The 26,592-nt window shown below is 39.2% G+C and overlaps 2 protein-coding genes across 2 annotated transcripts; one reads left to right on the top strand and one right to left on the bottom strand.

Annotated features, from left to right (window-relative positions):
* The first annotated feature begins 539 nt into the window (after positions 1 to 539).
* On the top strand, positions 540 to 14,644 carry LOC146465860 (SMC5-SMC6 complex localization factor protein 2-like). Its single transcript, XM_085127932.1, has 11 exons — positions 540 to 647; positions 3,053 to 3,096; positions 3,249 to 4,634; positions 6,477 to 6,601; positions 7,584 to 7,838; positions 9,637 to 10,071; positions 10,751 to 10,972; positions 11,069 to 11,197; positions 11,894 to 11,980; positions 12,669 to 12,740; positions 13,480 to 14,644. Exons 1-11 carry the CDS (start codon positions 610 to 612, stop codon positions 13,633 to 13,635), a joined length of 2,949 nt encoding a protein of 982 aa, XP_084984058.1. The 5' UTR covers positions 540 to 609; the 3' UTR covers positions 13,636 to 14,644.
* Positions 14,645 to 15,016: 372 nt separating this feature from the next.
* Positions 15,017 to 26,497, bottom strand: LOC146465859 (uncharacterized). Its single transcript, XM_085127930.1, has 7 exons — positions 26,176 to 26,497; positions 20,832 to 22,601; positions 19,557 to 19,957; positions 18,218 to 18,501; positions 17,418 to 17,606; positions 17,075 to 17,198; positions 15,017 to 15,432 (listed from the first exon to the last, which is right to left on the bottom strand). The coding sequence occupies exons 1-7, from the start codon at positions 26,486 to 26,488 to the stop codon at positions 15,427 to 15,429; spliced, it is 3,087 nt and encodes a 1,028-aa protein (XP_084984056.1). The 5' UTR covers positions 26,489 to 26,497; the 3' UTR covers positions 15,017 to 15,426.
* Between the last annotated feature and the right edge of the window lie 95 nt (positions 26,498 to 26,592).

Raw genomic sequence — 26,592 nt, 5'->3', positions numbered from 1 at the left:
ACATTTACAGGCGAAAACAAAATAAATTTAATTCCAAATGAGTATAGTCCAACAAATGGTTTCTAACCGATATAGCCTATATATGTGTTTTTGCCCCTGCCTGAAGAAAATGTTTGGTTTTCTAAAACGACCTGAAATTGTGCAAAATGATTTTGTCGCGGTCGAGAGAGGCAAATCACCGAGAAACCCAGATTTCACGCAGCCTTTGTTTTGGTTGTTTTGTTTTCGAAGAAGTCTCACATAAATGACAATCACTGGCAAACGGGAGGGATGGAGGTTGTCGCCATTTTCACTCGTTTTCTTGGCCTTTGATGCCCTTTACCAGAGGCTGTCTTCCTCTCGCTCAGCAGTATGCCCCTTTAAACCGGAAGCAGGATCTTTGCTTCCGGTTTCTGATTAGCCCAGAGCTCGTGGACGTGTGGCCACCGCTGGCCTTAAACGTGCGCGGGCTCTGGGGACGAGATTGCGCGCTCCGCAGCTGCGTGGCTGCGCAGATTCAGGTCTTCATTTGGTCAGCGTGTGAATCTGTGACGCAAGCGCACAGCAGGTAAAATTTGGCGCGGAAAAACAATATGGCGGCAAGCCGCTGTTGAAGTCCTATTCTAAAAGATGAAAAGAAAGCTGCCCTCCGCGGAAAAGGGGAAAGGGTAAGAACAAATAATGTCATTTATATGCTCCTTAGAGCTGTGCTTGTACTCAGAAACTAGTTGCAATCCAATTAGATCATATTCGGGTGCAGAATTTTTGAGCTACAAGTAAGTTCAATTTTAATCGTGGTTTATCAAAACTATAAGACTGTGTAAGCTAAACTATAGAATATTCGACCACTTTTCCAAAGATTGAGGCAAGATTTCGGCAAGGCTCCATACATTTTTTGTGTTCACATTTGCGATTGAAGTGCTCATATTCAAGATTTTGTCAGCACGATTTACCCCACAGCACACTGCATAAAGATTGATAACGAAATTTAAGGACGTTCGCGCGAAAAAGTTCTGCCCCACAGATTTTTTTCATACTTTAGGTATGGTCAGCTAATAAGTTATTGATGTCAGAAATGCAAAAAAATTTGGGGGTCACCGACTTCGTTTCAGAGATACAGCGCTGGAAAAATACCCTGAGTTTGAAAATTTGGGCCTTCGTAACTCAAAATGATCTCCACAGTTTTAAGTTTAAAATATTCAAGATGAGTAACTGGAGACAAACTATTTTAGTCAAATTTTATCTAAGCGTATATGTTTCGTAAATAAGTCCAACTGGTGTCATCCTTGTAATTAAATGTAGCCCTTAAAGAAGACATTTGTGATCGTCACACAGACAAAAATGAGTATAATTCGATGGCGCGTGGACAGAAAAATAGAAAATAATCAAACTTCTGCCCCATAGATTTATTCATTTTTCTCTAAAACGTAGACAATTGATAAAGAAAGTGATCAATTGAAAAAAAAGTGGGGGTCACCAGACATCTAAGAGAGTAATAATGAAGACAAGCTAGCCGCTGTGGTGACAGATTCCAAAGTCACGTTTTTGCGTGACAGGTCAGAGAAGCACTGGAACCTAAACAGGGATATCTATCCCATCATGCACAGCTCACAATGATTGCTCGAGTCAATGTTTTCGTTCGAGTGTGCTGTCAAAACTCTGATCGTTTAAGTTGTTTATTGTTATTCTACCTTCAAAACTTATAGAGCTGTTTAGCCAATGCCAAGAAAATGCATCTATAGCCGTTAGCGAGGCGAAAATGTGAGAAGTAAGCTTATTTATTTACCTAGAATGGGTATGTGGAGATTGATTGTACACGGGATTGGTGATCAATAAAATTGCTCTCTTGTAAGGTAAGACTTTCTCGTTTACTATCAAAACTTAAAAAAGCTTACAGGTGACTTCGTTTGACGAATAGACTACATAAAGTATTGCATTTCAATTATTTTGTTATTATATCGAGTCAAGTAAATATATAAATCTCTTCGCGCGAAATACCCACAGGACCGTATCAACGCCTTTACTTGGGCTTTTTGTTGCAACCTTAACCCGTCTAATCGTTTCACGTCGAGTTTTCGTTTTTGAAACTGTGCTACGGAAATGAATTTCCCCCTTTTCCCCTTTTTAATGCTTTCACATCGACTGACATGTGTGTTTACCTCCGTGTATCGTCAACCATGAATTGCGCGTGACATTGCGTGGCTTGTGCGTTACTTGCGCACTAAAGATGCGCATAAACAATTAGCGCGAACGTCCTTAATTGATACTTTCACGATCACGCTATCCAGTAACAAATAGCACAGACCACGATCTTCTGGAATCCCCTTTCACCGCTTGCAAATGGCACAGATTTTGTATACTTATGATTAGATTTTGTACTTATCTGAGATATGGATCAAGTGGTAGAGCGAGGGTCAGGAAATTTTATTTTGAATCTTGTTATGATCTTGTGGTATAAATACCCCGATGCTATTTCAATTGCTTGTAATATTGTAGTATGTAAATTAGTTACTGATTTTATGATGATAATGATGGTAGTTTTGTATTCTTATCTTTTTTTTTGGGCGCGGCCCCATAAGCTTTCTAGCTTTAATTTCTACCGTGGATGAATAAAGTTGATTGATTGATTGATTGATCGTGTAACTCAGTGTTGCCGGTGATCGGTTGCCAAAACTGGTTTTGATTTATTATAAACTCAGAGAGACTCCCTTGTTGACGGTGTTCGGGTGGGAGGCAAAATGGGCAATGCTGGTATCAACTGATGCATTTAAGTGCAGAAGTACGTGTGTGCCATCTGAATCAGTTGCCACTCCTAAAAGAGTAACCCCACCCCCTCCCTCCAGAAAAGCAAGGTTGACAACACCTATTTACCTGGGTGTCAGTGTTGAAGCTACATGTATCAGATGCAAGCTCATAAGAATGGACATGTTCCTTTAAAAGTTACTTGTTACACCAGTAACTTGTACAGCACTTATGCTCAAATCGCACATGTGGGATGGGAAGCTACATTGTAACGAAGCATTTACATTGCAAACTGAGATGGTTGTTGATTGTTTGTTTTTTCTTTCTTTAGAATTCAGTCAATTACAAAATTTTTCAAGAGTTTGACGTCTCAAGGTAACTGTTAAAAGTACATGATAGTACAGCTGTTTTGGTACAATTAAGTTATTTTTACTCAAATTCAATGTCATGGTAAACAGTTGTTATGTTGGTAGCTGTTTCTTCTTCACTTTACTTTGAGTTTTAACTAGCATGTATTTTTTTTTAAGGCCCAAAAAGAAGTTCTTTTTCTGATGATAACTCTGCAAGAATGAAAACTGCAAAGGAAACGGAGTTTAGAACACCACTTTTTGAAAAACTTCAAGCTGCAGAAACAAGTTCTATTTCTAAAGACAGTAACTCAATACTGAACCCAGACAACAGTGCAAAAAATGACAAAGAGAACGGCCAAAACTCAGTGACCAAAGCTTTGCTAAATGATAAGTCAAGTCCTTCTGTTCCTGGACATGACGAAGTAGTATGCTGTACTCCTCAAGCTATAGAACAATGTAAGACACTGCTGCACTCTTCCCCAGCCAGTTGTCAGAGGACACTGGACAACATGAACAGTCCAGCATTTGAGAAAGATCAGGGAGAACCGAGTGCTATGGACTGTGATGAAACTTTCCATTCACTGAATGAAGAAAGTGATTCTTTATTTGAAACATGCTGTGAAAGTTTTACCAGTGTATCATGCAATCCTGTACATGATGAAAGCGAGAACATGAATCTTAGCAATAGAGAAGTTGAACCAGATCATAACCTGAGCGGAAACAAGGAATCAGGCTTGTCTGGTTGTTTAGATACCGAATTAACTAGTGAAGACCTACCAAAAGAAGAAAACAGCTGTCATGTTGATGTGAAAGAAAAAGAGCATGATAGAGTTTGTGATGAGGAATTCAAGGAAAACATTGAAAAGATTTCCACACCATCAACAGTGCTCAAAGATGTAGATTCGCTTGGTTATATTAATGAAGAGTTGAAAACTAGTGGACTCAATAAACACCAAAATAGCAGCTGTGATGATCTTATGGATGGAGAACAAAAGTATGGTTGTGACAGTTCCAAAGAAGAGGAATGCAACAAATACTCTGACCAGATCAACAAGCCAGCTAATGCTGAGGAATCCGATTTGTCTGATGATCATAAGGAAGCTGAACTTAATGGAAGTTGTGGTGATTGCAAGGGAGGAGAACTTGATGAGGACTGTGATCAGATTGATAAGCCATTAAATGATATCCATTTAGACAGAGACTCAAATGATGGTGGTATCACTGACAACTCTGATTCTTCTGACGAGGATCTTTTAACACCACCAGTATTTCTCTCCGAAAAGTTGAAACTGAAACCAAATATTAAAACTCCAGAAAAAGGAGTTGCTCCAGCTTATTCCACCCCATCTCCAATCACCAAGGATGTTGAGAGAGAGGACAGAACAAAATACAAACTTTCTTTTGACAAGTTGATCAAGGAGAAAGTCAAACAAAGAGAGAAAGATGCAGAGCTTGCAGAAATGGAAGCGGAGTTACAGCGAGGCCTGGAGAAGGGAGGCATTGGTCAAATGCATGTACCAAGTACCTTCAGTGATATAGAATCTGAAGAAGAACTAACTGATGGTAAAATCCAATAATTATGATTAGTACAAGTATGTACCAAACTGGTGGCTGGTGGATTGTTTTCACATGCTCTGATTGGCTACTGAGACCCCAGATATATGTAGCATCCAGGTATCGCTCTGGATTTTGTACAACTCTTTCCGTCAGTTTGTTAGTAATTAGCTGACCAATTGGGGTTTTGGCTATTCACTGGTTTGGTACAATGTATATTATTATTATTATTATTACTATTATTATTATTATTATTATTATTATTATTATTATTGTTATTATTTTGGTTTAAAAATTTTCAAACTAGTTGTTTAATTAATTTTTTATTTTTCCTTTCTGTAGTATTTGTTACCATAATCTGAGACAAAGGGAAATACAAATCAAATTTGTTTGAAAATTTTTAGACCAAATAAAATTTTGAACCACCAATAATTTTATTAGAACAATAACTTACTACAGAGTACTTACCTCAGAGTTGGTGATTATAGAGGTGGATATTTACCATGCTATAAATATCCACCGTTATCTACCTCCAATTTATTATAAGTTACAGGGTAATTTATTATGATATACATATTCTTACCACATGATTTTTTTTTGGGGGGGGAGGGGTACTCAAGATAGTTTTTTTATGGGCCAGGGAGGCTCCACTCTGAAATCCAAACCTTTACCCTTTTACATGTATATACCATTTTTGACAGGAAAGGTAACCCTCTCATATACCTTCGATAGGAAATGGTACCTCTTTCACAAACCTTCAGTAGAAACATTATTAATGTCTTTTTTTTTTTTTTCATTGGGTCTGTTTGAGACATTTTGAAAGGCCCTTTGATATACCTAAATAAAAGTTTTTCCCACCCTTTTCTCTACCTCGGCTCATGAAATCCCTGCCTTTATACATGTATATACCTCCATCCTGAAAAGGAAACCCTTTTTGGTGGAGCCTTCCCATATAGTCCATTATAGACAGTAGACCCCTCCCCCCTCAGTTATAAAGAGAAAAAAATCTTGCATTTCTTTTCTTACAGTGCTTCCCTCATTTTTTTTCAGTTAGATGGAATTTTTCAAAGAGTTTATGTCCAAAAATAAAATAAGATTACAGTGGAAAGTTGAAAAGTGCAGTTGACCTGATTAGAAACCCTCTTGCTTTATAAATGTTGACACAATCATATTACTAGTGCAAGAACTCAATCTTTGTTTACTTGCATTTCCCTCATTTGTTTCTTTCTTTTTATGTTTGTGGGGAATGTCATTTAATGCAGAAGCAATTTTAAAGTGTTAGACCAGGGTACTGCATGTTGCCCTCCATTTATCCATAAGAATAAAATAATGTAAACCCATTGGTAAATTAACCTTCAGGCAGAGCAGCATGGATGTTTCATTTCTAGCAGTGACAAATTTATAAACCATTGAACTGCATGTTCAGCCCTCACTTTGTGAAGAATGATTGTATTGGATAATTTTGGACCCACTGAGTTGAGTCAATCCAGGGAGTGCTAGTTGAGTGTCAACAGTTTGTATCAAAGAGACCTTTAACCCTTTGAACTCCAGTAGTGACTAAGATCTAATCTCTCCTTACAATGTCACTGCTTGATTAAACATTTAAGTCAGGAGAATAAAGGAAATAATCACCAAAGGTGAAATTGCTTGATTTTTAGACAAAATGTCCCAACTAGTAACATAAGAAATATATGGAGGACAGTGAGGGGAATAAAAATTATACATTTGTACATGTTGATATTGGAGCTGAAAGGGTTAAAGAAACAGCAAGCAAATGGCCAGTGTGTAGTGTTTACATGTACATGTAATATAGAACATGATGCAATCTTGAGAATGTTTTAATTTAATCAGATGGGCGGGATCTGAAAGACTGTACCTTGCCAAAGGACATCAAAAAGTTCCTTGTGGATGTGCATGACTTCTCAGAAGAATTGTCTGGCGAGGATATCTTCCCAATGTTCCATCCTTATGTCACAGTAAGTTCTGTATGCTATGCAGCTTAACATTTTAGTGTAGTATACATGTAGTTGGCCATCCTAATAGTTGGCATGTCAGATACCACACCTAAACACTGCACAACCTCAAAGTGGATTTTGCAAGACAGTATAGTTAATCTATAGAAGATGTACACACTGTAGATATGGGTACACATCTCAAAAACACAGTGACATATTAATGAACGTTTAATCATTTTCTTTTCATCTGTTACAATCAAAAGTACAATACTGGCCACAGGAATAGTAGCATTACACATGTGCATAATGTGTAAATCTGCCATATTGTGCACAATTTACTCATACCCATGAACGATGAACAATAATAAAAAAAGTGAAGGTGACCTTCACTTTGTCAAGGGCCGTTTTGATTATGCTGAGATGTATTCATGTTACATACATTTACATGTGAAAGAAATGTGATGTCATGCACTTATGAGTTTCCTGTAGCTCAGTGGTAGAGCATCCAAACTAGTAATCAGAAGGTTATAGATTTGACTTCTGTTGGGAGAACTCAAATATTCCTTAGCCAAGTATGCCTGTATCACTAACTGGAAAAGAAATACATCTATACTGTATGTATGTACGTGTGCATACATGTATACACTATATGTCTGGCGAAGGGTTGTGAAAGAATCTACCAGGAATCTTTTCCCAGTAGTGCTGTGTCTAAAATAATAAATTATCAGAAAGTTCTATTAAGAACTGATATCTGGTTCTTTCAACCACCTAGCTGTCTCTTTAACATTGTAGAGTTTTCATTAAAGGCTGGTCATGGGGCAAATTAACTGATTGAATTTGCTTGGTTGCTATAAGCATTTCAGTTTTTTCTTCTAAAGAGGTTAGTGTAAAACATCTTTGCCCCTCTGTAAAAATAAATTGCCTTCCCTTTCAAAACTGTAATGAAACACCCATTATTATTTTACATATGTGTGTATTTTGTATGCTTCTTATTTAAATCCAGTCACAAGATTTTCCCCGTCTGTCAATGGTCCCTCATCCAGTAAGTGACACTTTTGAAGGCAAGCTGTTCACGGCATTGGACAGTGACCTACAAGAGTTACTCTGTGGCGGATGGATATTGCAGCACTACCTTGACAGGCCATGCCCACCCGAAGTAGCTGATTGGCTCTTTCAGATCATGTGTCGACACAGTGATCAGCACATTGTCAGCTCATCATTTCAAGTTCTCTGGGCACTTGTTGAAGCAGCAACAGAGGTAAGATATGAGCAGTTTTGATCAGAGACTAGAGGTTGCAGTTGAAGGAAGCTGTGTGAGGTGGTGGGAGGGGGGGGAGCAGGTGAAGATGAGGTGAGGGTAGCTTATGCTAACAGGTCCAATGAGGACAGTGACTAAACTGGGAAGGTGTCAGGCAAAAGGAGCTGAGTAGGAGTGATTGGTGGATGATGGAGACTGGTCAGTTGTACAATGGGCAATTCCAGAAAATATCCATACCCAACAACGGACGGCTTCCATGTTTTAACCCCCCCCCCCCCCCCTTGCCTTCGGAAATTCCAAAATGCGTTACCCCCCCATGCCCTCACTCCATAATCGTGAACCCCCCCTCTCCTTCAGAATTTCCGGTTTTTCTGGGAAGTACATTTTCGACTTGAGCAATGCCTATATGAACAAACAAACATGAATTTATGCCTCCTCAGGGCTGTTATCTAGCGGCGCCAGGCGACAAGCTTTACTCTTCAGCAACAAGAAAAACCTACCGCTAGTGGCCAGGCTGTCAAAACCTTTTTTTAAGTCCGAATTTGGCTATAATAACAAACACTATTTACGGCAGTTTTACTCCTCTTTGTTTTCTTGTGCTGTTTTGACGTTTACAAAGCAGAATAGCTCAAATTCAGACAGTTAAAATCTTTCAGCGGTTAAATATACCGTCGAGTCTTGTTGCGTCCTTTTATATGTCATGTAGTGTGCACGAAAAGTGTTCTCAACCCATATGCCTTATGTAGTGTACATGAAATGTATCATGATCTATCGATGCTTGTCTTCTGCTTCCACTGTCATATGTTTGTGGATAATTTTATTTACGAACTACAAAAGTCCACAACAATAGCGTTTTCAAGGAACTCACTCTACACTTTCTACTCCAGAAATCCCACCTGTGGAATTCACCAGTGCCTTCAGATATCCAATCGTAAATACCCCCCCCCCCCCCCCCCTATGCCCTCAGAATTCCATAATCATGAACCCACCTCCCCTTCGGAAATCCTAAAAGCCGTCCGCGGTATGGTATGGATATTTTCTGGAATCGCCCAATGTAGTTTAAGAATCATGCAACATATATTGCGATGTTACCCTGACACCAGCAAATCTGTAGCAGTGGGTTCTGACAGAGGCTTCAAAGGGCCAGTTACATGAAGGGAATGATCTGAAAAGCACTAAAGGCTGGTTATGCACCAAGCCAGTCAATTGGTGTGCAAGAGATGGTGGTTTGTGACCTGAGATCAGACCTAGTGTTGGTTGCTAGGAGACTGCTGTTGCTTGGGGAGCAAGGGGGGGTCTGTAAGGAGGTTCTTGTATAGGGCAGGTGTGAGTGTACTTGCTGTAAAGAAGGCAGTGTATGGGTGTGGGGCAGAAGCTGTGTGAGGCAAGCCCACTGATCTAAAAACAGTTCAAATTAATGACCACAGTGTAGCATCTATTCCAGATGTTGCAAGCCCTCCCTTTTGAGGAGTACTGAGCTTAATGGGTTGAAACTCTGTAAGTTGATGCAGGGCACTCAGATCAGCTGATGACTTTGGAGGGCAAACCCTGTAGTTTCCAGTTTATCTTTTTGTCTAGTTGTTTTTCAACTAGCAAAGAAACTCCTGCCAAAAATACACCGTTAGGAGAGCTATCCCCATCTTGAAGTTAAGAAACAATACTTGTAAATGTTGCCCATGATGTACAAGTAGTGTTCTTTTACAAGTCCTGTACATGTATAATTATACAAGCTGTTTCAATAATTAAAGGACAATATTCACCTTACTAGTATCAAATGGTGGTTTCTTATATCTTCCAGAGCAGAACAGATCTTCCACAGACCCCAAGAGGCTCACTATGGGCTCCAAGTATTAAAAGGATCATCAGAGAGATACTCTCTTTTGGTGCTACTGTACCCAGGCTTTATCCTGGGGATCTTGTGGAGCAGTTAAACATCAAGGAAATTTTATCAGTTGAGATTTCTTCTGGAGAAATCCAAATAGAAGATGTGACAGCCAGCAGCAGTCCCCAAATGGAATGTTTTCCTGTTGTAAACATAATGCATCTTGTGCAGTTTCTTACACACTGCCTTCAAAAGTGTCCTCGTTCATTCACAGTTCAGGACTTGAGAAACCTTGTGGTTCTGTTGTGTCAGTTTGCTTTGGATGTTAGGCTTCAGGTGGTGGTGTTTGATGTTGAGATGTGTATTGCAGCAGTGCTGAACTGTTATGGGGAAATGCAATGGCCTGATGAGGTATTTGACATGTTTACATTTATTATTACTTATTTATTTTTTTTACTTTCTGAGCCTTGGTGGAGATGGGGGCACCACCCCTGTAACTTCTAAAGCTGACAAAGATGTGGTGGGTATACAGTACATCCAAATATCTTTCCTTTGGGCTTCACAAAATGAAGGGGATGTCACATGATGTAGGAATTGCATTATTATTTTGTTCTGGACTGCCACCATCTTAACCATCATTCTAAGATTTCTGGATTTCTTGAAAAGCTCAGAAAACCAGCCAAACTGACTCTTGAAAATGTAACCAAAAATGCTCAAGAGCAAAATTAAATAAAATGTAAATGTTACAAGGTTTTTGGAAAGGGGGGGTGGGGTGGGGGAGGGGGAAGGGTTACATGTACACGTAGGTGGGGGCATAAAATAAGGGAAAGGGAAGAAAAGCCTGACACAAGTGCTTTGAGTCACGCCTTCCATCCCCTTGATATACGTGTACGTGTATGTTAAATGTCATGGATTTTGAAAATTCAGTATTTACATAATTTTGCATTCAAACAGCTTTTCCCCTGTAGGGTTCGTGTCCCATAAAAGGAACAGAAACTGTAATGCTGAAAAGGTCGCCATTACAGCTGCATGAATTGACTTGTTTCACACAACACAAAAAAGTAATTACTGTTATTTCTTCAACTTTCAGATGAAAGAATTGTGCAGGATTGTGGCGAAATTGAGTACCAATCATCGGAACCTTTTGCACCTTGTTCAGATTCAACCTCCATCATTCCAGGGTGTTCAACTCCAGCGTCACCTGAGTGTCACTCTGCTGGAGTGGCTTGTGCTAAAGTTTTGTAATCAGGAAGAAACTGGAAAGAGTCATAAAGATGAGAGATGTCAAGCGTCTGTTCTAGATGGCATTGAGGTACATGTACAGTTTAGATGGGAACTAATCTAAGTAAAAGAGGGCAGGACTCATAAATTACATAAGTTTGTTTTAAATTTTGTCCACTTTTTGCAGGTTTCAAACCTCGTTAAAATTGTGGAAAGGATAAGACCTGGAGAGGAATCAGATTATTATCTGCTGCATACAATAATTTCATTGGTGAACCTTGCAGTGGGAAGTGAGGACTTGTCACCAAAAGAAAGGGTAATACTGTGCAGTTGTTGAATAATAATAATAATAACAACAACAACAACAATAATAATAATAATAATAATAATAATAATAATAATAATAATAATAATAATCCTTAAATCTCCTCCGTTTCTCAGTTGTTGATTTATTACTCTCATCGTCATCATCATCATCATCATCATCATCATCATCATCATCCCAGCAAAGCCTAAGTGACACACAGGGCAGACAGTGGGTCTTTTCCACTTCTCCTGGTGGGCCACCACTTTCTGGGCTTCCTCCCAACTTTTCCACCCTAAATCTAAAATACATCTTTCTTTCTCAACCATTCTACACCAGGTTGTTCTCGGTCTTCTCACATTTCTCCTACCAAGTGGAAGGTACTTCAATGCCTTTCTGGGATCCTTAGGTGTTCAAAGATTTGAAGACCCTTATTTGAAGATTCATAAGTCCTTATCAACCAGATGAGCCCTCTTACATCAATTTTTTCAATCTTTGAGCAACCAGAACTAAAAGGCATCTTGGTGTCTTCAGTGTGCTTCACTGTTAGCCCTTCAGATTTATTAGATCCTGTTAAAATTTTGTGGGAAGTTTTATCTCCAGGTCAGCCTCTTTAGAACCACTTTCTCTCTCTTGTTGGATACATTTTGTTTCTCTCTCTCTCGTTCTTTACTACAAGCTGTGCTAATGATTTTTTTGTTTTTGAAGGGATTCCTTGTAACATTGACAAATAAACTGAGAACATTGAATGGAGATATCAAAGATCCAAGGGCTGCATTCATGAACAGAACAAAGGTACAGTAACCAACAAAATAAACATGTGCATCTTACTACTAAGAGATGCATGTTTTGCTTCTTCTTTGCAGTTTATGTACAGTAGGTTGACATGTACTGTTTATGCCATTTGCATCTGCAGAACAATTTTTACCCTTTAATATCTAAGTGTAAGTTTGGAATTTACTCCATGGTTTCATATGACAGTAAAATGTGGTTGAACCTTTTATAAGTCACTGGAAGAACTTGTAAGGGTTTAATCATTCAAGTGAAAGCTATTGAGTAGTTCTTTCTAGTAGTACATTGTAAGTTCTTTTTTATTCTGTAGAAGGCGTCTCCATGCAATCTTGATTTGCAGTCGTTTCAAGTGACTGAAAGCCATTGAGCAGTATTTCAGATTCCTATGATGCTGGTTTTACACTTTAGAAGGCGTTTTCAACTTTTAACAAAAAACAATATTTCCTATGGTGCTATTTTTTTTTTTTTTTCAATATTTCGTAAAATGAAATTTAGTAAGGTAGATTATAAGTCCGAAGTTGAAGGGTTACAACAAGTGTCAAATTTGCTGACGTACACTGTGCCCCCACCCCTGGTCCACCTTACAAAGAGGCACTTTGGGATGCTTGGTTTCTTAAACCATGAGGTAAATGTTTGCTGGTTTCTCAAGAGTGTCTGAAATTAAATATTGTGTTGTTTGTTTTTCTACCAGGTAAAAGATCTTTTAGTGAGGACAATCCTTAGGCTGGCTTATATGACACAGTGTATCAAACCATCAAGAGAGGTAAAATTAAACCCCCCAAAGCGAAAACGAATCTTGACTCTCGCTCGTTTTCGCACGCTTGACGCCAGTAACCATCATTTGCTTCGAATTTTGAGTGATTCTCTAAGTTTTGGTTCTATTTGACTCAATTTAAACCACCCTACACTTTGATCAATTTACTCTGAAATAGAGGCTCAAGATGCCATTGTAGTCTGAAAAAAGATGGAAGGTTTTAGGAGGCGGTCTGAAGTGTACACGAAAAGCAGTACATGTATGTTTTTGTCTGTTTTTATCAACCCTGTAGCTTTGCCTCAACTCTCCGTTTGCTTTGTTTTGTTGTTGTTTTTCTGTCTCTAACATAAAATTCCTGTTACAATTAAGCTCATATGCTAATGGAGTCCTGAGAAAAACCCCTGCGTTGAAGCCATGTAATAGAGCAGTTTTCAATTGAGTTTAGAAAGTATTTCGTGTTTGCTCTGGTTTTGCTTAACTGTGCTCTGTGATTGGTTGGCAAAAACTCCACCAATTCCTCAGCCAATGAGAAGCAAAACCAAAACCGATCGTGACTTGCTTGCACGCATTTTCCCGCGCTTGACAACGGTTACATGTATTTGTTGCGAGTTCTGATTGGTTCATTGCGATGTTTGCATCCGTTGTGATTGGGCAGAGTACTTACTTTAGTTTTGGTTTTACGACGTTCAATAAACCGCTCTACAGTCGCGATTACTTTACTAAATAGTCTCCAATTTGCTCCTGACAGCAACACATCACCAGCTACTTTGAGTGGTCCAGCTCATCAGGCTACGAGATGGAACTATTAAAGGAAACCGAAAATGGGAATGGAGAGGAACTATCTGGTAACGAGGAGAGAGAAAGTTCAACAAGACCAGAAATGGATTGCAGTACTTCAAATTAAAAAGAAAACAATATAAGATATTTTTCCCAAATAATCCTGATAAGGAATTCGGGTTTGATTTTGGTTATTTTGAAGGTTTTTTTCTTTTGGCAAAGGTTATCGATTCAGGCGTTTATTTTAAAGGGGAAGTATAACGCGAATTTGTCATTTCAAAACTAAAAAAAGGTTGTCTGTCAGCAGAAACAAAAAGGTAATTGTCTAGTTTTGTTATAAATTATCACCTCAGTACAATAAAACTGTCGATTAGTGCCTCTGGCCGGAGACAGAGTAGGTCGGAGTGGTTTGAAACTTGAAAAATGTTTGGCTGACGTTTTTCAAGTTCTCGCATTTTTGTTTCCAAATGCGCTATAACAGATCACGAGTTTTTCCTTTCAAGAATTGAGTTGATTTCTTTCCTCTCGTTGTTGTAGAATTATTTTGTAGCTAAGTGAAGGTCTCGTTTCACCATATTTAACAAAAGAGGTTAAAAACCCCATGATACTTCTCCTTTAGGTTAAGTCAAGAAGTTGTAGATTTAGCTAAAACAATGCAAATGTTCTTTCGCCATGCATTGTTGCATTTCATCAAAGAGGAGAAACGGGGAAATGGAGCACAATGGGAAGGACACAACTCCACATGCACTGTGTTCTGTGAAAGAGCAATCGTGGAGGCCAAGGAAGCTAATCTGATATATTCATACACGTCGTTTTCAATGTCCAATGGTTGTGCTGCCCTTCTCAAGACAAGGTCGCACTAGTATAATTTTCAAATTTTTGTTTCAACCAAAATGTAACAAGAGTATCCTTAGGCTGTTGCTGGCCTTTGGGTCATCAATGCCAAATCTACCAGTATCTTTTGTTTTGCGGGAAAAATGTAACGGCAGAATGCAATGCCTTCGCTTCTTGTTTAAGAGGTCAAAAGCCCCATGACACTTACCCTTTCGTAACGGTTTTCATCGATGCTGCTACTAATAAGCAGTTCCTATGCTTGTTACTGATATTCCGACAATACTGACTTTGAAGCGGCGTTGTTGAAATATGAAGGCGAGTTGATAGTTAGATGTTGTACTAAAGACAAAATTATACTGTAAATAGTTGAGAGAAAGTTCAATGTCATTTCTATTCCAAAAGATTTTTGTATGATAGTTTAGGTCAAAGGAGGTTTTGTTTGTACGGATAATAATTAATGGTAAGCACTTTACTCTATATGTATTACGCGCAAGGAAAAGTTATGGCGTAAAAAAGAACATTGCTGCATGTAATAAAGCTGTTTATGTTCTCTTTGTAGTTTTTCTAACCTGCGATCAGCCAGATGTAGGGAGGGAGGGTATGATAACAGGTTATGGTTTTTCAAGCTGCACTATCAAACCTTTATTGATCGTTAATAATTTTCACAGTTGCGTTGAGTAATTTATCTCTTTAATATTGTTCGGCTGACCAGTTCTGACCAGTTCTTTTGATCAGTAAGCTCAACTGTACATAATAATTATAAAATGGTGCTTAATCTCAATAATGCACCATTTTTTAAAACGTGTATTACAACCTTTTAAGAATTTGGCTATTATAATTGAACATTACTGTAATAGGTAATTATTACAATGAAAACTACTATTTCTGATACTCATTAAAAGCTACAGAGCACCCTCAAATACATCGTAATGGAATCACTAAAACAGAAGTTATCACGATAAAACAAGAGATTGCATTATGTCCTGTAAATAAAGTCATGTTTGATATTTGCTAAAAGACTGTACACACACACATAGGATGTCTTGTATCGTTACCCAGCCCCAGCAGTACTGCAACTGGCGAGTTAAAACTGCAAAAGAACAATATGAAAATGAGTGTTGAAAGCAATTTCGCGTTTGCTTTGGTTTTGCATTACTACGCTTTGTGATTGGTTGGCAAAACTTGCGCCACTTGCTCAACCAATGGGAATCCAAACCAGAACCAATCATATTTTGGCCGCACGCGTTTTCCCGCGCTTGGCGTCAGTTACATATAATTGGTATTTGCTTCGAATTCTGATTGGGTCGTTGTGTTGTTTACATCTTTTGCGATTGGCCAGAGTAATTACTTTGGTTTTGGTTTTACGACACTCAATTGGAAACCTCTCTATTCAGTTTCTGACTATCAGTTTTAGACCACCCATTCATATGCCACGCTCAGTCTGAGTGGAAACAAAGTCGTTCATCGACTGTTTTACCAAAAGTAAACCATTGCTTTCAAATATAACACAGCAGCAGGGCTTATTCTAGTCCAGTCCTGGCCCCTCCGTTTGTTACTTTGATAGCAGATTAAATCTGTGGCGTAACTTGTTTTCAGGTGTTGAGTGCAGATATGACCGTAGCCTGTCCCAGACATTCAGATAGTGGGGAGAGGCGTGAAAGAAATAATTGCGCGCGCGAAGAAACGAGAAAAGACAGGGCGAAGCTCCCAAGTCTCTCCCCCCCCCCCCCCCTCCCCCACCCCCTTATTATTACATTCGCAGGCATCGCAATTTTCTTCGCTCTGAACGCCTGGAGCAGGCCGCTTATATGACCGTGTTCGCAAAAGCTGTCAATAGACCCTTCTCCAAAATGGCGGCCGACAATTCAAATAAGTTAAAATTAAAACGTATATCAGCACTAGAAAGAGCACTATTACTTTAGTAACCCTGCAAAGTTTCAGCATATCAGGTGTAATATCAGCTGAGAAAATGTAAGTTGAAAAATGAAAAATTTACAGACGTCTGTATGACTGGGGGTATGACGTATACCCCCAGTCATACAAACGTCTGCAAATTTGTCAAATTTCATCTTACCTTTTATAAGCTGATATAACACCTAATATTCTGAAACTTTGCAAGGTTACTAAAGTAATAGTGCTCTTTCTAGTGCTGGTATCAGTTTTTCATTCAGTGCAATTTTAGCTCATTCAAATCTGTTGCCGCCATTTTGGAGAAGGATCTATTTTTCAACCTCTGTAATAGGAACTCGGCTTTCCTTGATGGAATCTGCGTTCCACGAATGACGCGCAGGAGCAAATTTTATGCGCCAGATTAAAGGGGCACTGTTACGGAAGTTTTGCTGTATGTTGGCCGAAACTGCTCAAATATTTGACAAAGAACCTCTTCTTTAACGAGAAATTGTTCTTAGAGCAGCACTGGAGGAAAATGTGAAACTATTTCTCCGAGGAAGGATAAACTAAAATCAGTTTTTGGTGGTTTCTCCAAAACTCACAGAAGGAACTTTTAAAAATTGGCGAATTTTTTCAAGTTGTAATCCATTTCCATCCTAGCCATCTGCAAACAAAAATGATTCATAATAGTTTCTGTGCATTAGTAAGGTTTTTTTTTAACAAAACTGAAATCTTATTTTAACGTTTCCATCAATTAAAATAAGTTTTTTTCGCTTTTCGAAGTGACACTCAAAAAAGGTGACACTTCCCCTTTAACTGTTACACAGTGCTCAAGAATATACCTTGTTTTTGAAGTAGTACGAGCCTGACATGGTCCGTGATCGGTTGGGAACAGGCTTCTGAATCACGTCACCAACTTTCTCAGGAATATGGTTGCCCGACTTCCTGCCACTTGGGCACCAGCTCCTACAACGAACGGTATTAAATTTAGCCAGTAAAAAATTGGTACTAAACTTAATTCATTTTTCACTGCCATCTTCATGTAAGCCGCCAATCGAACCCATGATCTTCAGGCATTTTCTTTATATAGTTTTCTGTAAATTACCTTTTTATAACCATTGCAAATATTGCAATCTTATAGCAAATTGTAAATATCACTGAACTGTTATCAAAGAGAACAAGCACCTTTGTGTCAGTGTAGGTGGGGGAGGTCCTTTCCGAGGCTTTCCTTTCTTCTCCACCCATTCTTGGTAACGCTCTGCACACTGAATGCTTCTCTCATACTTGTCATCCTCTTGTTTCATGGTGCTCTCTTTTTCTTCCTTCCTCTTCTTTCTTATATCCTCTTTGATTTTCTCGTCCTTGTTACTTTTCCTGTTGTGAAGAACACAGGTTTATATAATTCACTTTAGAGTGCTGTTCACAACCTTGAGTGCTAACACGCCAACCAACTCGCGTGTTTCCGACAAGATTCGCACCTCTCGCTCCGGACTGAGGAACCATTTCTTTTGATAGGGGAGGGGAAGAGAGGTTGTGAATTTTTTTAATCTAGGATAATGTTTACTTGGTCCCCCTTGGAATTCAAGCAATGAGTTCATGACCCCCGTCTCCCACCCCGCTACGAAGCCATTTTTTTTGCATTTTTCATGCATTTGTCATTTGTCAGTACAGCTATAATTGTCGGTTTACAAGCAACAAGGAATGTTGTAGGATTCGCACGATAGTTTCAGAAGTTTCTTTGATGTATCGCATAGCCGCTGTGGTAACGGTTTGACTATTGTCTTTATCAGTGCGAATTTCAAGTTTTTTCTTATACCGTATTTCTAAGAAACAACCGACCTTCTTTTTTCATTAACAAGGACAACTAACATAACTGTATCAAACAGTAGATTATTCAGTATATAGCCAACAACCATTAACATAAAATTTCAGAATTAATACTTTTGACGAATAATCCTGAAAAAGTCAAAAAACAAAAATCTCACCAATTTTCAAAAACTTTTTGCGCACTTTTCCTTTTTTCTTGTTTTTCTTCTTCATCCTTCCTTTTCTCGTCTCGTTGCTTTTCCTTCTTCTTTTGATGTTGCTCTTTAAGTTCTTCTTCTTTCTTTGTTTTCCATGACTCAAAATACTTTTTGGCGTCTCTTGCCCTGAGATTTTTCTCCGTCTGTTTTTCAAGCTCTTTCTCCATCAACTGTTTCTTCGTAGCATTAGTTTCCTTAATTTTCTCTTGCTTCCTTTCATTCCAAGTTTCAAATGCTCTCTTTGCCTAAAGGGAAAGACGAAACTATTATCTGGAATTTACAATCTACGTTGCCATTTCATTTACCTAAAAAAGACCTGAACCGGGATATTGGGAACGAATATTTGATTTTTCGTTCCAATTAGGGGAAAAACATCTCTCAGATTACATCACAAACGACCGCCAACTTTTTGTGCCCATAATCGATTGATTATCAGTGCAAAATAATGCAATTCTAGTGTCCAGAAGTTTGCAAAGTTTGTTTCGCTTTAGAGAAGTGTCTGCCTTATAGAGTTTAGTTCCAGAGAAACATGGGAAATACGACAAGGACCAGCCAGCCGAAAGATATGAATTTTATTTTCGAGTGGTAAAATATTGTTTTTAACACGAGAAAATAAAATTCATATCTTCAGGCCACCGTGTAATTGTCTTTTAATTATATAGACCAATCTATCGCTCGCCATTTTTCACCTACTGTTTGCATTAACAGCCGTGAAAAAGCGGGAAATGACGTAATCAATATCCTCACCAGTGAGGATATGGAGAATACGCCACTCGGGTCCCGGATGTAGTTTCCTACGAATTTTACGATTGGTGTATTTTCCAGTAAAACGCCGGTGTCTATATAATAAATAAAATTAACATGTATATCTTCTTACATACATCTTGTACATATAACACCCAGACAACTTAATTTTCATTTGAATTTGACAATGATGTCATGAAGGCATCCAAACGTCGTTGATTTGATAGTCTCTTTTCACAGCCAGTAGAGTAGACCCCAGACAGACAACGACAGTATATACTTTGGAGCTACATAATACATGAAAATGATGTATTATGCAGTGAATGACACAGGAAATCCGAGTGCTCCTATCAGGAGTCTAACCTAAGACCAACTGATTACTAGTTCGGATGCTCTACCACTGAGTTACAGGAGACTCGTGAGAGCTAAGGCCATTAAACTAGGTTCATGGGACAAACATCCTGCATACTGCTAGGATTTGAATGTCATAATACAGTCATGTACATGTAAATGCGTGTAGATTGGGAAAAAAATTATGAGTTACGGCTGCATTTACCACTTTCCTCCGCTCACGTTCTTCCTGTTCCTTCTCTTCTTGTTTCTTCTTTTCCGTAGACCTTCTGCGCGCTGTTTCCTTCAACGTTTCACTCTTTCTCGACTTCCACTCATCAAACACAGCCTGTCGTATAGACGCAGTGTCCATCAAGCCACTGCGCTGTGAGCTCCTGCCTGTGCTGTCTCCACCCCATGAATCTGGGCTAGTTTCTCTCAAGTTTGTCATTGAGGAGGACCTCTTTGGAGTCAGTGACCCTCTCTGCGATGCACCTCTGTCATCTGCCCAGTAGTCTGTGGGTACCTCTCTAGGGTGTGGCGATCTGGTCATTGTCTCGATCCCCTGGTTGGCCTTTAATGGTCCTGATCTTTGAGACTTTGACACATCCCACCTTTCACCATCTCCTGAAAATAATCCTTGATAATTATGGGGTTTTAATCCCATTACAACTAATATTACAGAGATTTAGAATCGCGTTTAAAGGGGCAGTATCATGGGAGATCGATGGGAGATATGATTTTGGGTCAAAATTCACTAAATTTAAACTTTGAACACTGTTTTAATTAATTTCTCAATCGCTAATTTAAAGAAATATTAATAGTGATTCTAAGACGAAAGGTTGAACCAAAATATAGTACTACAACCGGCGACTTTTAGTGCGTTACAACAAGGAAATTTGAAAACGTCCGCCAGACGTTTTCAAATTTGAACCCCTCTCTATCTTGGTCATCTGCCAGCGAAAATATCCGTGAATAGTTTCTTTGCATTCTGATAGTCTTTTAATGGAATTTTGGTCATTATATCTTGGCTGCTATCAACCGAATAGCGTCTTTCCGATTTTCAATGTGTTACTAAGAATAGCATGATACTGTCCCTTTAAGGCAAACGGCAAACGTGAGATTCCCGTTTACATCGTACGTTTTCTCGAAAAAACGAGTACATATCTATGAGAATAGTGCGAAACAATTCTGGCCTTTGATGCTAACATTAAACTAATCAGGTTCGCTTAGAAACTGAAAACATCGAGGGACAAATGTAAGATAAACCTGGTCACGTGGTCATTTCAGCCGTTTGCCGTACTGTAATTCTGTTTTAACAAAGTCAAAAATTTGATACCGCATTATACATGTACATTTTAATATCCATATTAAGAATAGCCTGGGACTTCAAACAACTTAAAGAAGTCTTGGCCATTAAAATTATATTGCACTTTAAAAAAGCACAAACACAACACTCGTCCCTCCCTGCAATGCTTCATTATAGGCATCTAAATATTACCTGTATCCCATGCACCCTTCTTTTTAAATCCTCTGTCATCTGCAGCAGTTCCGATGACATTTTCCACAGTAGGAACGTGCTCTTCAAACGTGTCTGTTGCATCAGCTTGTGCCTTCTGCCGTAGCTGGGTCAACAAAGAACCTTTCTTGCCACTCATGGGACGTTGAGGAGTAAGGCTCTTTTTTAATTGAACCCTCTGAGTCCCATGTTCACTGGATCCAGAGGGAACTTTCTTTGAAAGAGACCCCTGCTTGGGGGACAGGGTCTCAAGGCTTGATGCCTTCTTCATCGAGGGCGCACTTCCTGGACGCTTTGCAGGTTTGACTACCTCCTCTGGCTGTGTCACTTTACTATGTGCTTTCAAAATATCATCGACCATACTGCGGCCACGAGGCGATGGCCTTGGTGGCGTGCTAACAGATTTCTCCCGACCATCCGCGACTCTCCTATCACCGTCCATCTCTTCCTGATCGTAATCTTTACTACCAAACGAACGTTTTCTGTATAAAACCCTTCCAGAATCATCTTCGTCCTCACTTTCCTCCGTGGAATCCGTCCTTCTTGTTACTGAGCTCACAGGTCGCTGTCCGCGTCTCAAGTTTCCATACTCTTCCATCTCTGCTCTACCCCTGTCTAGAAACGGGCCATCATCCTCAAATGCAGATGTCGTAATAACGGGAATCTGAGCTCTAGAATGTACCTCATGCGTTTCTTCCAATGACTTTTTCCTTCTAAAAGCAGTCTTGTCATATTCATAACCTGTATCAACTTTTTCTCTACTTTCTTCGTATGTTTCTCCTAATGTCTTTTTCCTTCTTGATGGAGCCATGGGTTTTTCTGATAAACTTCTTGTCCTTTCATATTCATCAACTCCACGATCTCTTCCTTTCCTTTTTTCGTGCATTTCTTTTACAGTCTTCTCATTTCTTGGGGAAGCCATAGGTTTTTCTGAGGGGCTTTTTGTCCTTTTGTAATCATAAGTTCCGTCATCTTTTTCTCTGAGCTTTTCGTGTGTTTCCTCACGATCAACAGTCTTCTTACTTCTTGAAGGAGCCATAGGTTTTCCTGATAAACTTTTTCCTCTTTCATTTTCATAAAACTCGTCATGTTTTCGCCTTTCATGTGTTTCTTCAATTGTCTTTTTCGTTCTTGAAGGAGCCATAGGTTTTTCTGATAAACTTTTTCCTCTTTCATTTTCATAAAACTCGTCATCTTTTCGCCTTTCACTTGTTTCTTCAATTGTCTCTTTCCTTCTTGAAGGAGCCATAGGTTTTTCTACTGATACACTTGTTGTCCTCTCATATTCACACACTCTAGCAACCCTCCCTGTGCCTTCATCACGTGTTTCTTCAATTGTCTTCCTTCTTACAGGAACCATAGGTTTTTGTTCCACATCTCTATCTTTTTTGTATCCAAAAGTTTCAGCATCCCTCTCTAAATTTTTTGTTTGTTCAACGACATATCCATCAACATCTGAGTCCCTCTCAAATAACTTCAATTTTCCATCCCTTGGGGACAGGGCAGGTCTTGCCCTAGCAACAGGTCTTGGAGAGGTCATGTTGGCAGCAGAGCTTTCCTCCTTATGTTGCCGTGGTGATGTCCTCGGCGGTGCAACTGGGCGTTTTCCCTTGAGCTCTTGTGTTCTAACTGGCCATGTTACAGAAGACACATCATCACTATCTTCATCCGAAGAATGTTGTGGATGACCTTCAAAATGCGGCCGCCGAGTTGAAATAGTTGGACGAGGTCTAGCAGCAGGTTTTGGCTCTCCTATTAAAATGAAGGCAACAAACAGAGCCAGTTACGAAAATTTAATCCGACCTCTCACTTATAAATTATCTTCTACACTGTACTTTCTATAATCCTCTCATTAATTTGAACAAAGTAAGTGTCTGGCAAAGGGTAGCCTGAAATGTCAGCTGTTTCCTCCCCCCCCCCCCCCAACCCGTGCCCCCTGTGGGTTAGGGGAAAGAGATGGCTGGCATTTCAGACTAGGGTAGGGGTGGAGTTTGGAGTGGAGGAAATTCGCATAAGGGAAGGTGGTCGCTTGAGAAAACAAAGCCTAGACTTTTATCTTACCTCAACAGACCAAAAGGAAGTTTTGAGAACAATGTTAATAGACAACTACAAAATGATTCGACAACTATTCGCGCTCGATAGAGTTTTTTCACACAGCAAAGGCTAAAATGATTGATAGACTTTTTAAATGCTAAAGTTTGGTAATTAGTGTTCCTGTGTATGTCGTGGCAGGTGACAACATGTCAAATCGCTGACAACAACACTTAAGATAGCATACAGTGTAGTTGCCATGAACAACTTCCTCTCAGACTGAGAAAAACAAATTATCGACAATAAAACTGGCGCTTTTGTTATCAGAAACTAATTAAATTTAAAGTAGTTTTCCTTTTCAAAAAGGATAACTAATGTTTTGGCAGCTTGTTATAAATTTCTTTACTGGGTTCACACACTAGATTTGTTTGTTATCAATAATTTTTTTATGACCAAGGCCCTCACACCTTCAATTATTCTAACCCTTAAGATCACCCTCAAAAGTCATGTCTAGGATGAAGACTCTCAAGGCTGGCTCACACATGACATGCCAACGCAAGCACAAATGCAAGTGACATTCACATCGAACGCAAACACAAGCAAGAATGAGATATGCTTGTGCATTACTTTTCAGTACCTCAAGATGGCGGCAATCTTGTTCCCAGAGTCCCCGTTACCCTATACCACAGGCAGCCCAAGTTCGCGTCACTTGAGAGCGTGTAATAATTAATTACTAATGGGCATGATGACCTTTGAGTGCAAGCAGCCATTGAGAATTTGAACGCATTATAAGACTTTGTATGGGAAATAAAATACCGACGATTCTGACGCTTAAAAAAACGCTAAATTCAACAAGTTCATTCAATAAAATGAATAAAACTGACTCACCTCTGGTGTATTCTTGTGCGTTTTCGGGTTTATTTTGCTGTTTCGGGCATTCTTTGAAATCCCTGTCATTACCCTACATCTTATGATATTAAACTTCATAATCGACAGTATTTTATTTCCCATACAAAGTCTTATAATGCGTTTTAATTCTCAATGGCTGCTTGCACTCAAAGGTCATCATGCCCACTAGTAATTAATTATTACATGCTCTGAAGTGACGTGAACTTGGGCTGCCTGGCCTATACCAGCAGTCAGCAAACAAGGGTTCTGGGAACGAGATTAAAGATGGCGGAGGAGGACGCCATCTTGGTTTGAACTTAAACTGTAGAGGCATGGAACAAGTATTTTTTATCTTGTGTTTGCATTTGCCTTTGCGTTGCCCCGGTTCACACATAAGAAATGCCAACGCAAGCGCAAATGCAAGTGAAAATTTTTCCATTTCTTACGTTGGCACTTGCGCTTGCATTGTGGTAGTTCACATGTGTTTGTGTTTGTGTTGCTCGTATGAACCAGTCTTTACTTAGCTCTGTCATCATACTCAGTGATATGGAAAGGTTCAATGGCTGAAGTATGGAAGAATACAAAAACTTGGAACTGGTCACCCTTAGCTGACATACAATAATATTATTATGCGGTTGCCTACACGAATCAATGGACCATGAAGTTCCTTAATATAGCCCATCTAAAACACCAACCCTACATGTGGTACACTTGTATGAGAGGTTGATTTGGTGATTTTTAAGTTATTTACTAATTACACCACGTTAAAAATATGCAATTATCATAGTTTATACACAACCAGCTTTTAATTCAATGTAAGGAATTTGAGGAATTTAAGGGTACCATTGTGAGTCTGCCATTTTAATGTAAATCAGTCATCATTGAAAGGGGATTTAACATTATATTTTGTAGCAAGAATTTGATCAAAGATGCTGAGGCCTTATTTATTATTCCACTGGGGGTAAATTATGAGCCTGAGTGAGTAAGTGAATCCTTAGATCTGCAAACATCCTTCTGATCATAAGCTCTCCCAAATGTATCTCCATGGATAATATTAAATGTAGTTAGGAATTTGCACATCAGACATGGATTTTTTTTCTGGTTTTGGGAAGTTGAGGAGTTTGTCTAAGGACATTATTATTTTTGTCTTTGCGAGTGAACGGCTCACTAAAAAAATTGCTTCAAAATAGTTTTTGAAGGTGTCATTAATATATCTCTGTATGCAAAGTAATTATTGAACAGTGACTGATTGTGTGGTTCCAGATAACATCCTTAAATCAATACCTGACCCCCATGGAGGGTTAATTTTCGTTCATTGAAACCCCCCATCGCCCCTAGAATTTCCAGTTTAGCTTCATATTTTCCCTTTTTGGCTTTCCAGATCCCGGCTCCCCCTTGGAATTTCCAATGACCTTCCTTGGGGCGGGGTAGGCATGGATATTTTTGAAGCCTGGTTTACACATATGACACAAGCATTAAGCAATTAAGCACAAGCCCAGATATTTACACGTGCGATAGACATAAGCATAAGGTGACTTACGCAAGCGCAGAAGCATAAAAATTTGGCACAATCGCGCCGCCGGACTGCCTTTTGGTGCGAGATTTGATTCCAACATGGCAGACTAGAATGTACGCTGACAACTTGTCAATGTTTTTCAGTTTCCTTTCCTTGTGCTTGTGCTAATTCTTGCGTTGTCCCGGTTTACACGTATAATGTAACGATGCAAGCACAAGCACAAGAGAATGAAAATCATTCCATTCTCTTGTGCTTAACACTGCTTATGTTTGCATCATTGCGTCGCACATGTAGACCGGGACAACGCAAGCATTAGCACAAGCTCAAGCACAAGGCACTTATGCTTGCGTTGCACCATTTTACACGTAGGTTTCTTGTGCTTATCGCTTGCATTGTATGTGTAAAACAGACTTGAGGCATTCAAGCAGTAAATAAACTGTTATTAGGAAGCTTGAAAGGGTTTTTAGCCATGCATGCACACATAACCAACCCACGCCATAGCTAAGGTGCACACAAAAGTTGCACACAAAAAGGTGCACACAAAAGTTGCGTGTGCAGTACACTGGAAGTGAAAATGCAGCAAAAAATCACATGAACCACAATTAAAGCTGCAATCCTTACAAAACACATGTAGTAGGAACTGAATTCTCTACTTTTTGCAACCGATGCAACAAGTTGGCTCACGCATTGCATTAGGTATCTACGCTGACGTCTGTACATGTAAGTTTACATTTGGCTACAATATTTCTTGCAAATTATGTCTTGCAAAGCTTTTCAAGCAAGCGAGGAGCACTGTGGCTAGTCAAATTGGACCAATACAGCACCGAATAGAGCACCAATTTTAACAACACACTGTTAATTAATATAACTGATTAACGTTTAATATCTTGCCTTTGTCTTTCGGCGTGAAGCTTTCCTCTGATGTTCCTTTTATCAGCCCCTTGGAGCTTTTCCTTTCTTTAGTACTTGCTTCCCTGAACAACCCATCCAGGGAATCACCAGCTTGCCCCGAAGAAGTACGATTAATCCTTCCCAGGGAATTTTCAGCATCCGAGTCTGAATCGCTCAACTCGTGACTTTCAAACGACACTCGCTTCGTTAAAGTTCGTTTTCCGGAGAAGTCGTCGTCGCTGTCGTATAAATTCTCATCTCCCACGGATCCATAAGTCACTCTTTGTTTAACTAATGTTCTTTTTGTACTCATACTTTCGTGTTCCGATAACAACGTTCAACAGAAAAAACCGTTAGCACGCACTGAATTGAACCATTCGAAGTGTGCAATTCACCTTACGCTTCTATCTTTTCTCT

The sequence above is a fragment of the Pavona decussata genome, unplaced genomic scaffold (assembly GCF_977016875.1).
Source record: "Pavona decussata unplaced genomic scaffold, jaPavDecu1.1 SCAFFOLD_155, whole genome shotgun sequence".
Classification (NCBI taxonomy): domain Eukaryota; kingdom Metazoa; phylum Cnidaria; class Anthozoa; order Scleractinia; family Agariciidae; genus Pavona; species Pavona decussata.
The sequence above is the reverse complement of the archived record's forward strand: the minus strand, read 5'-3'. Positions and strand labels throughout refer to the sequence as shown.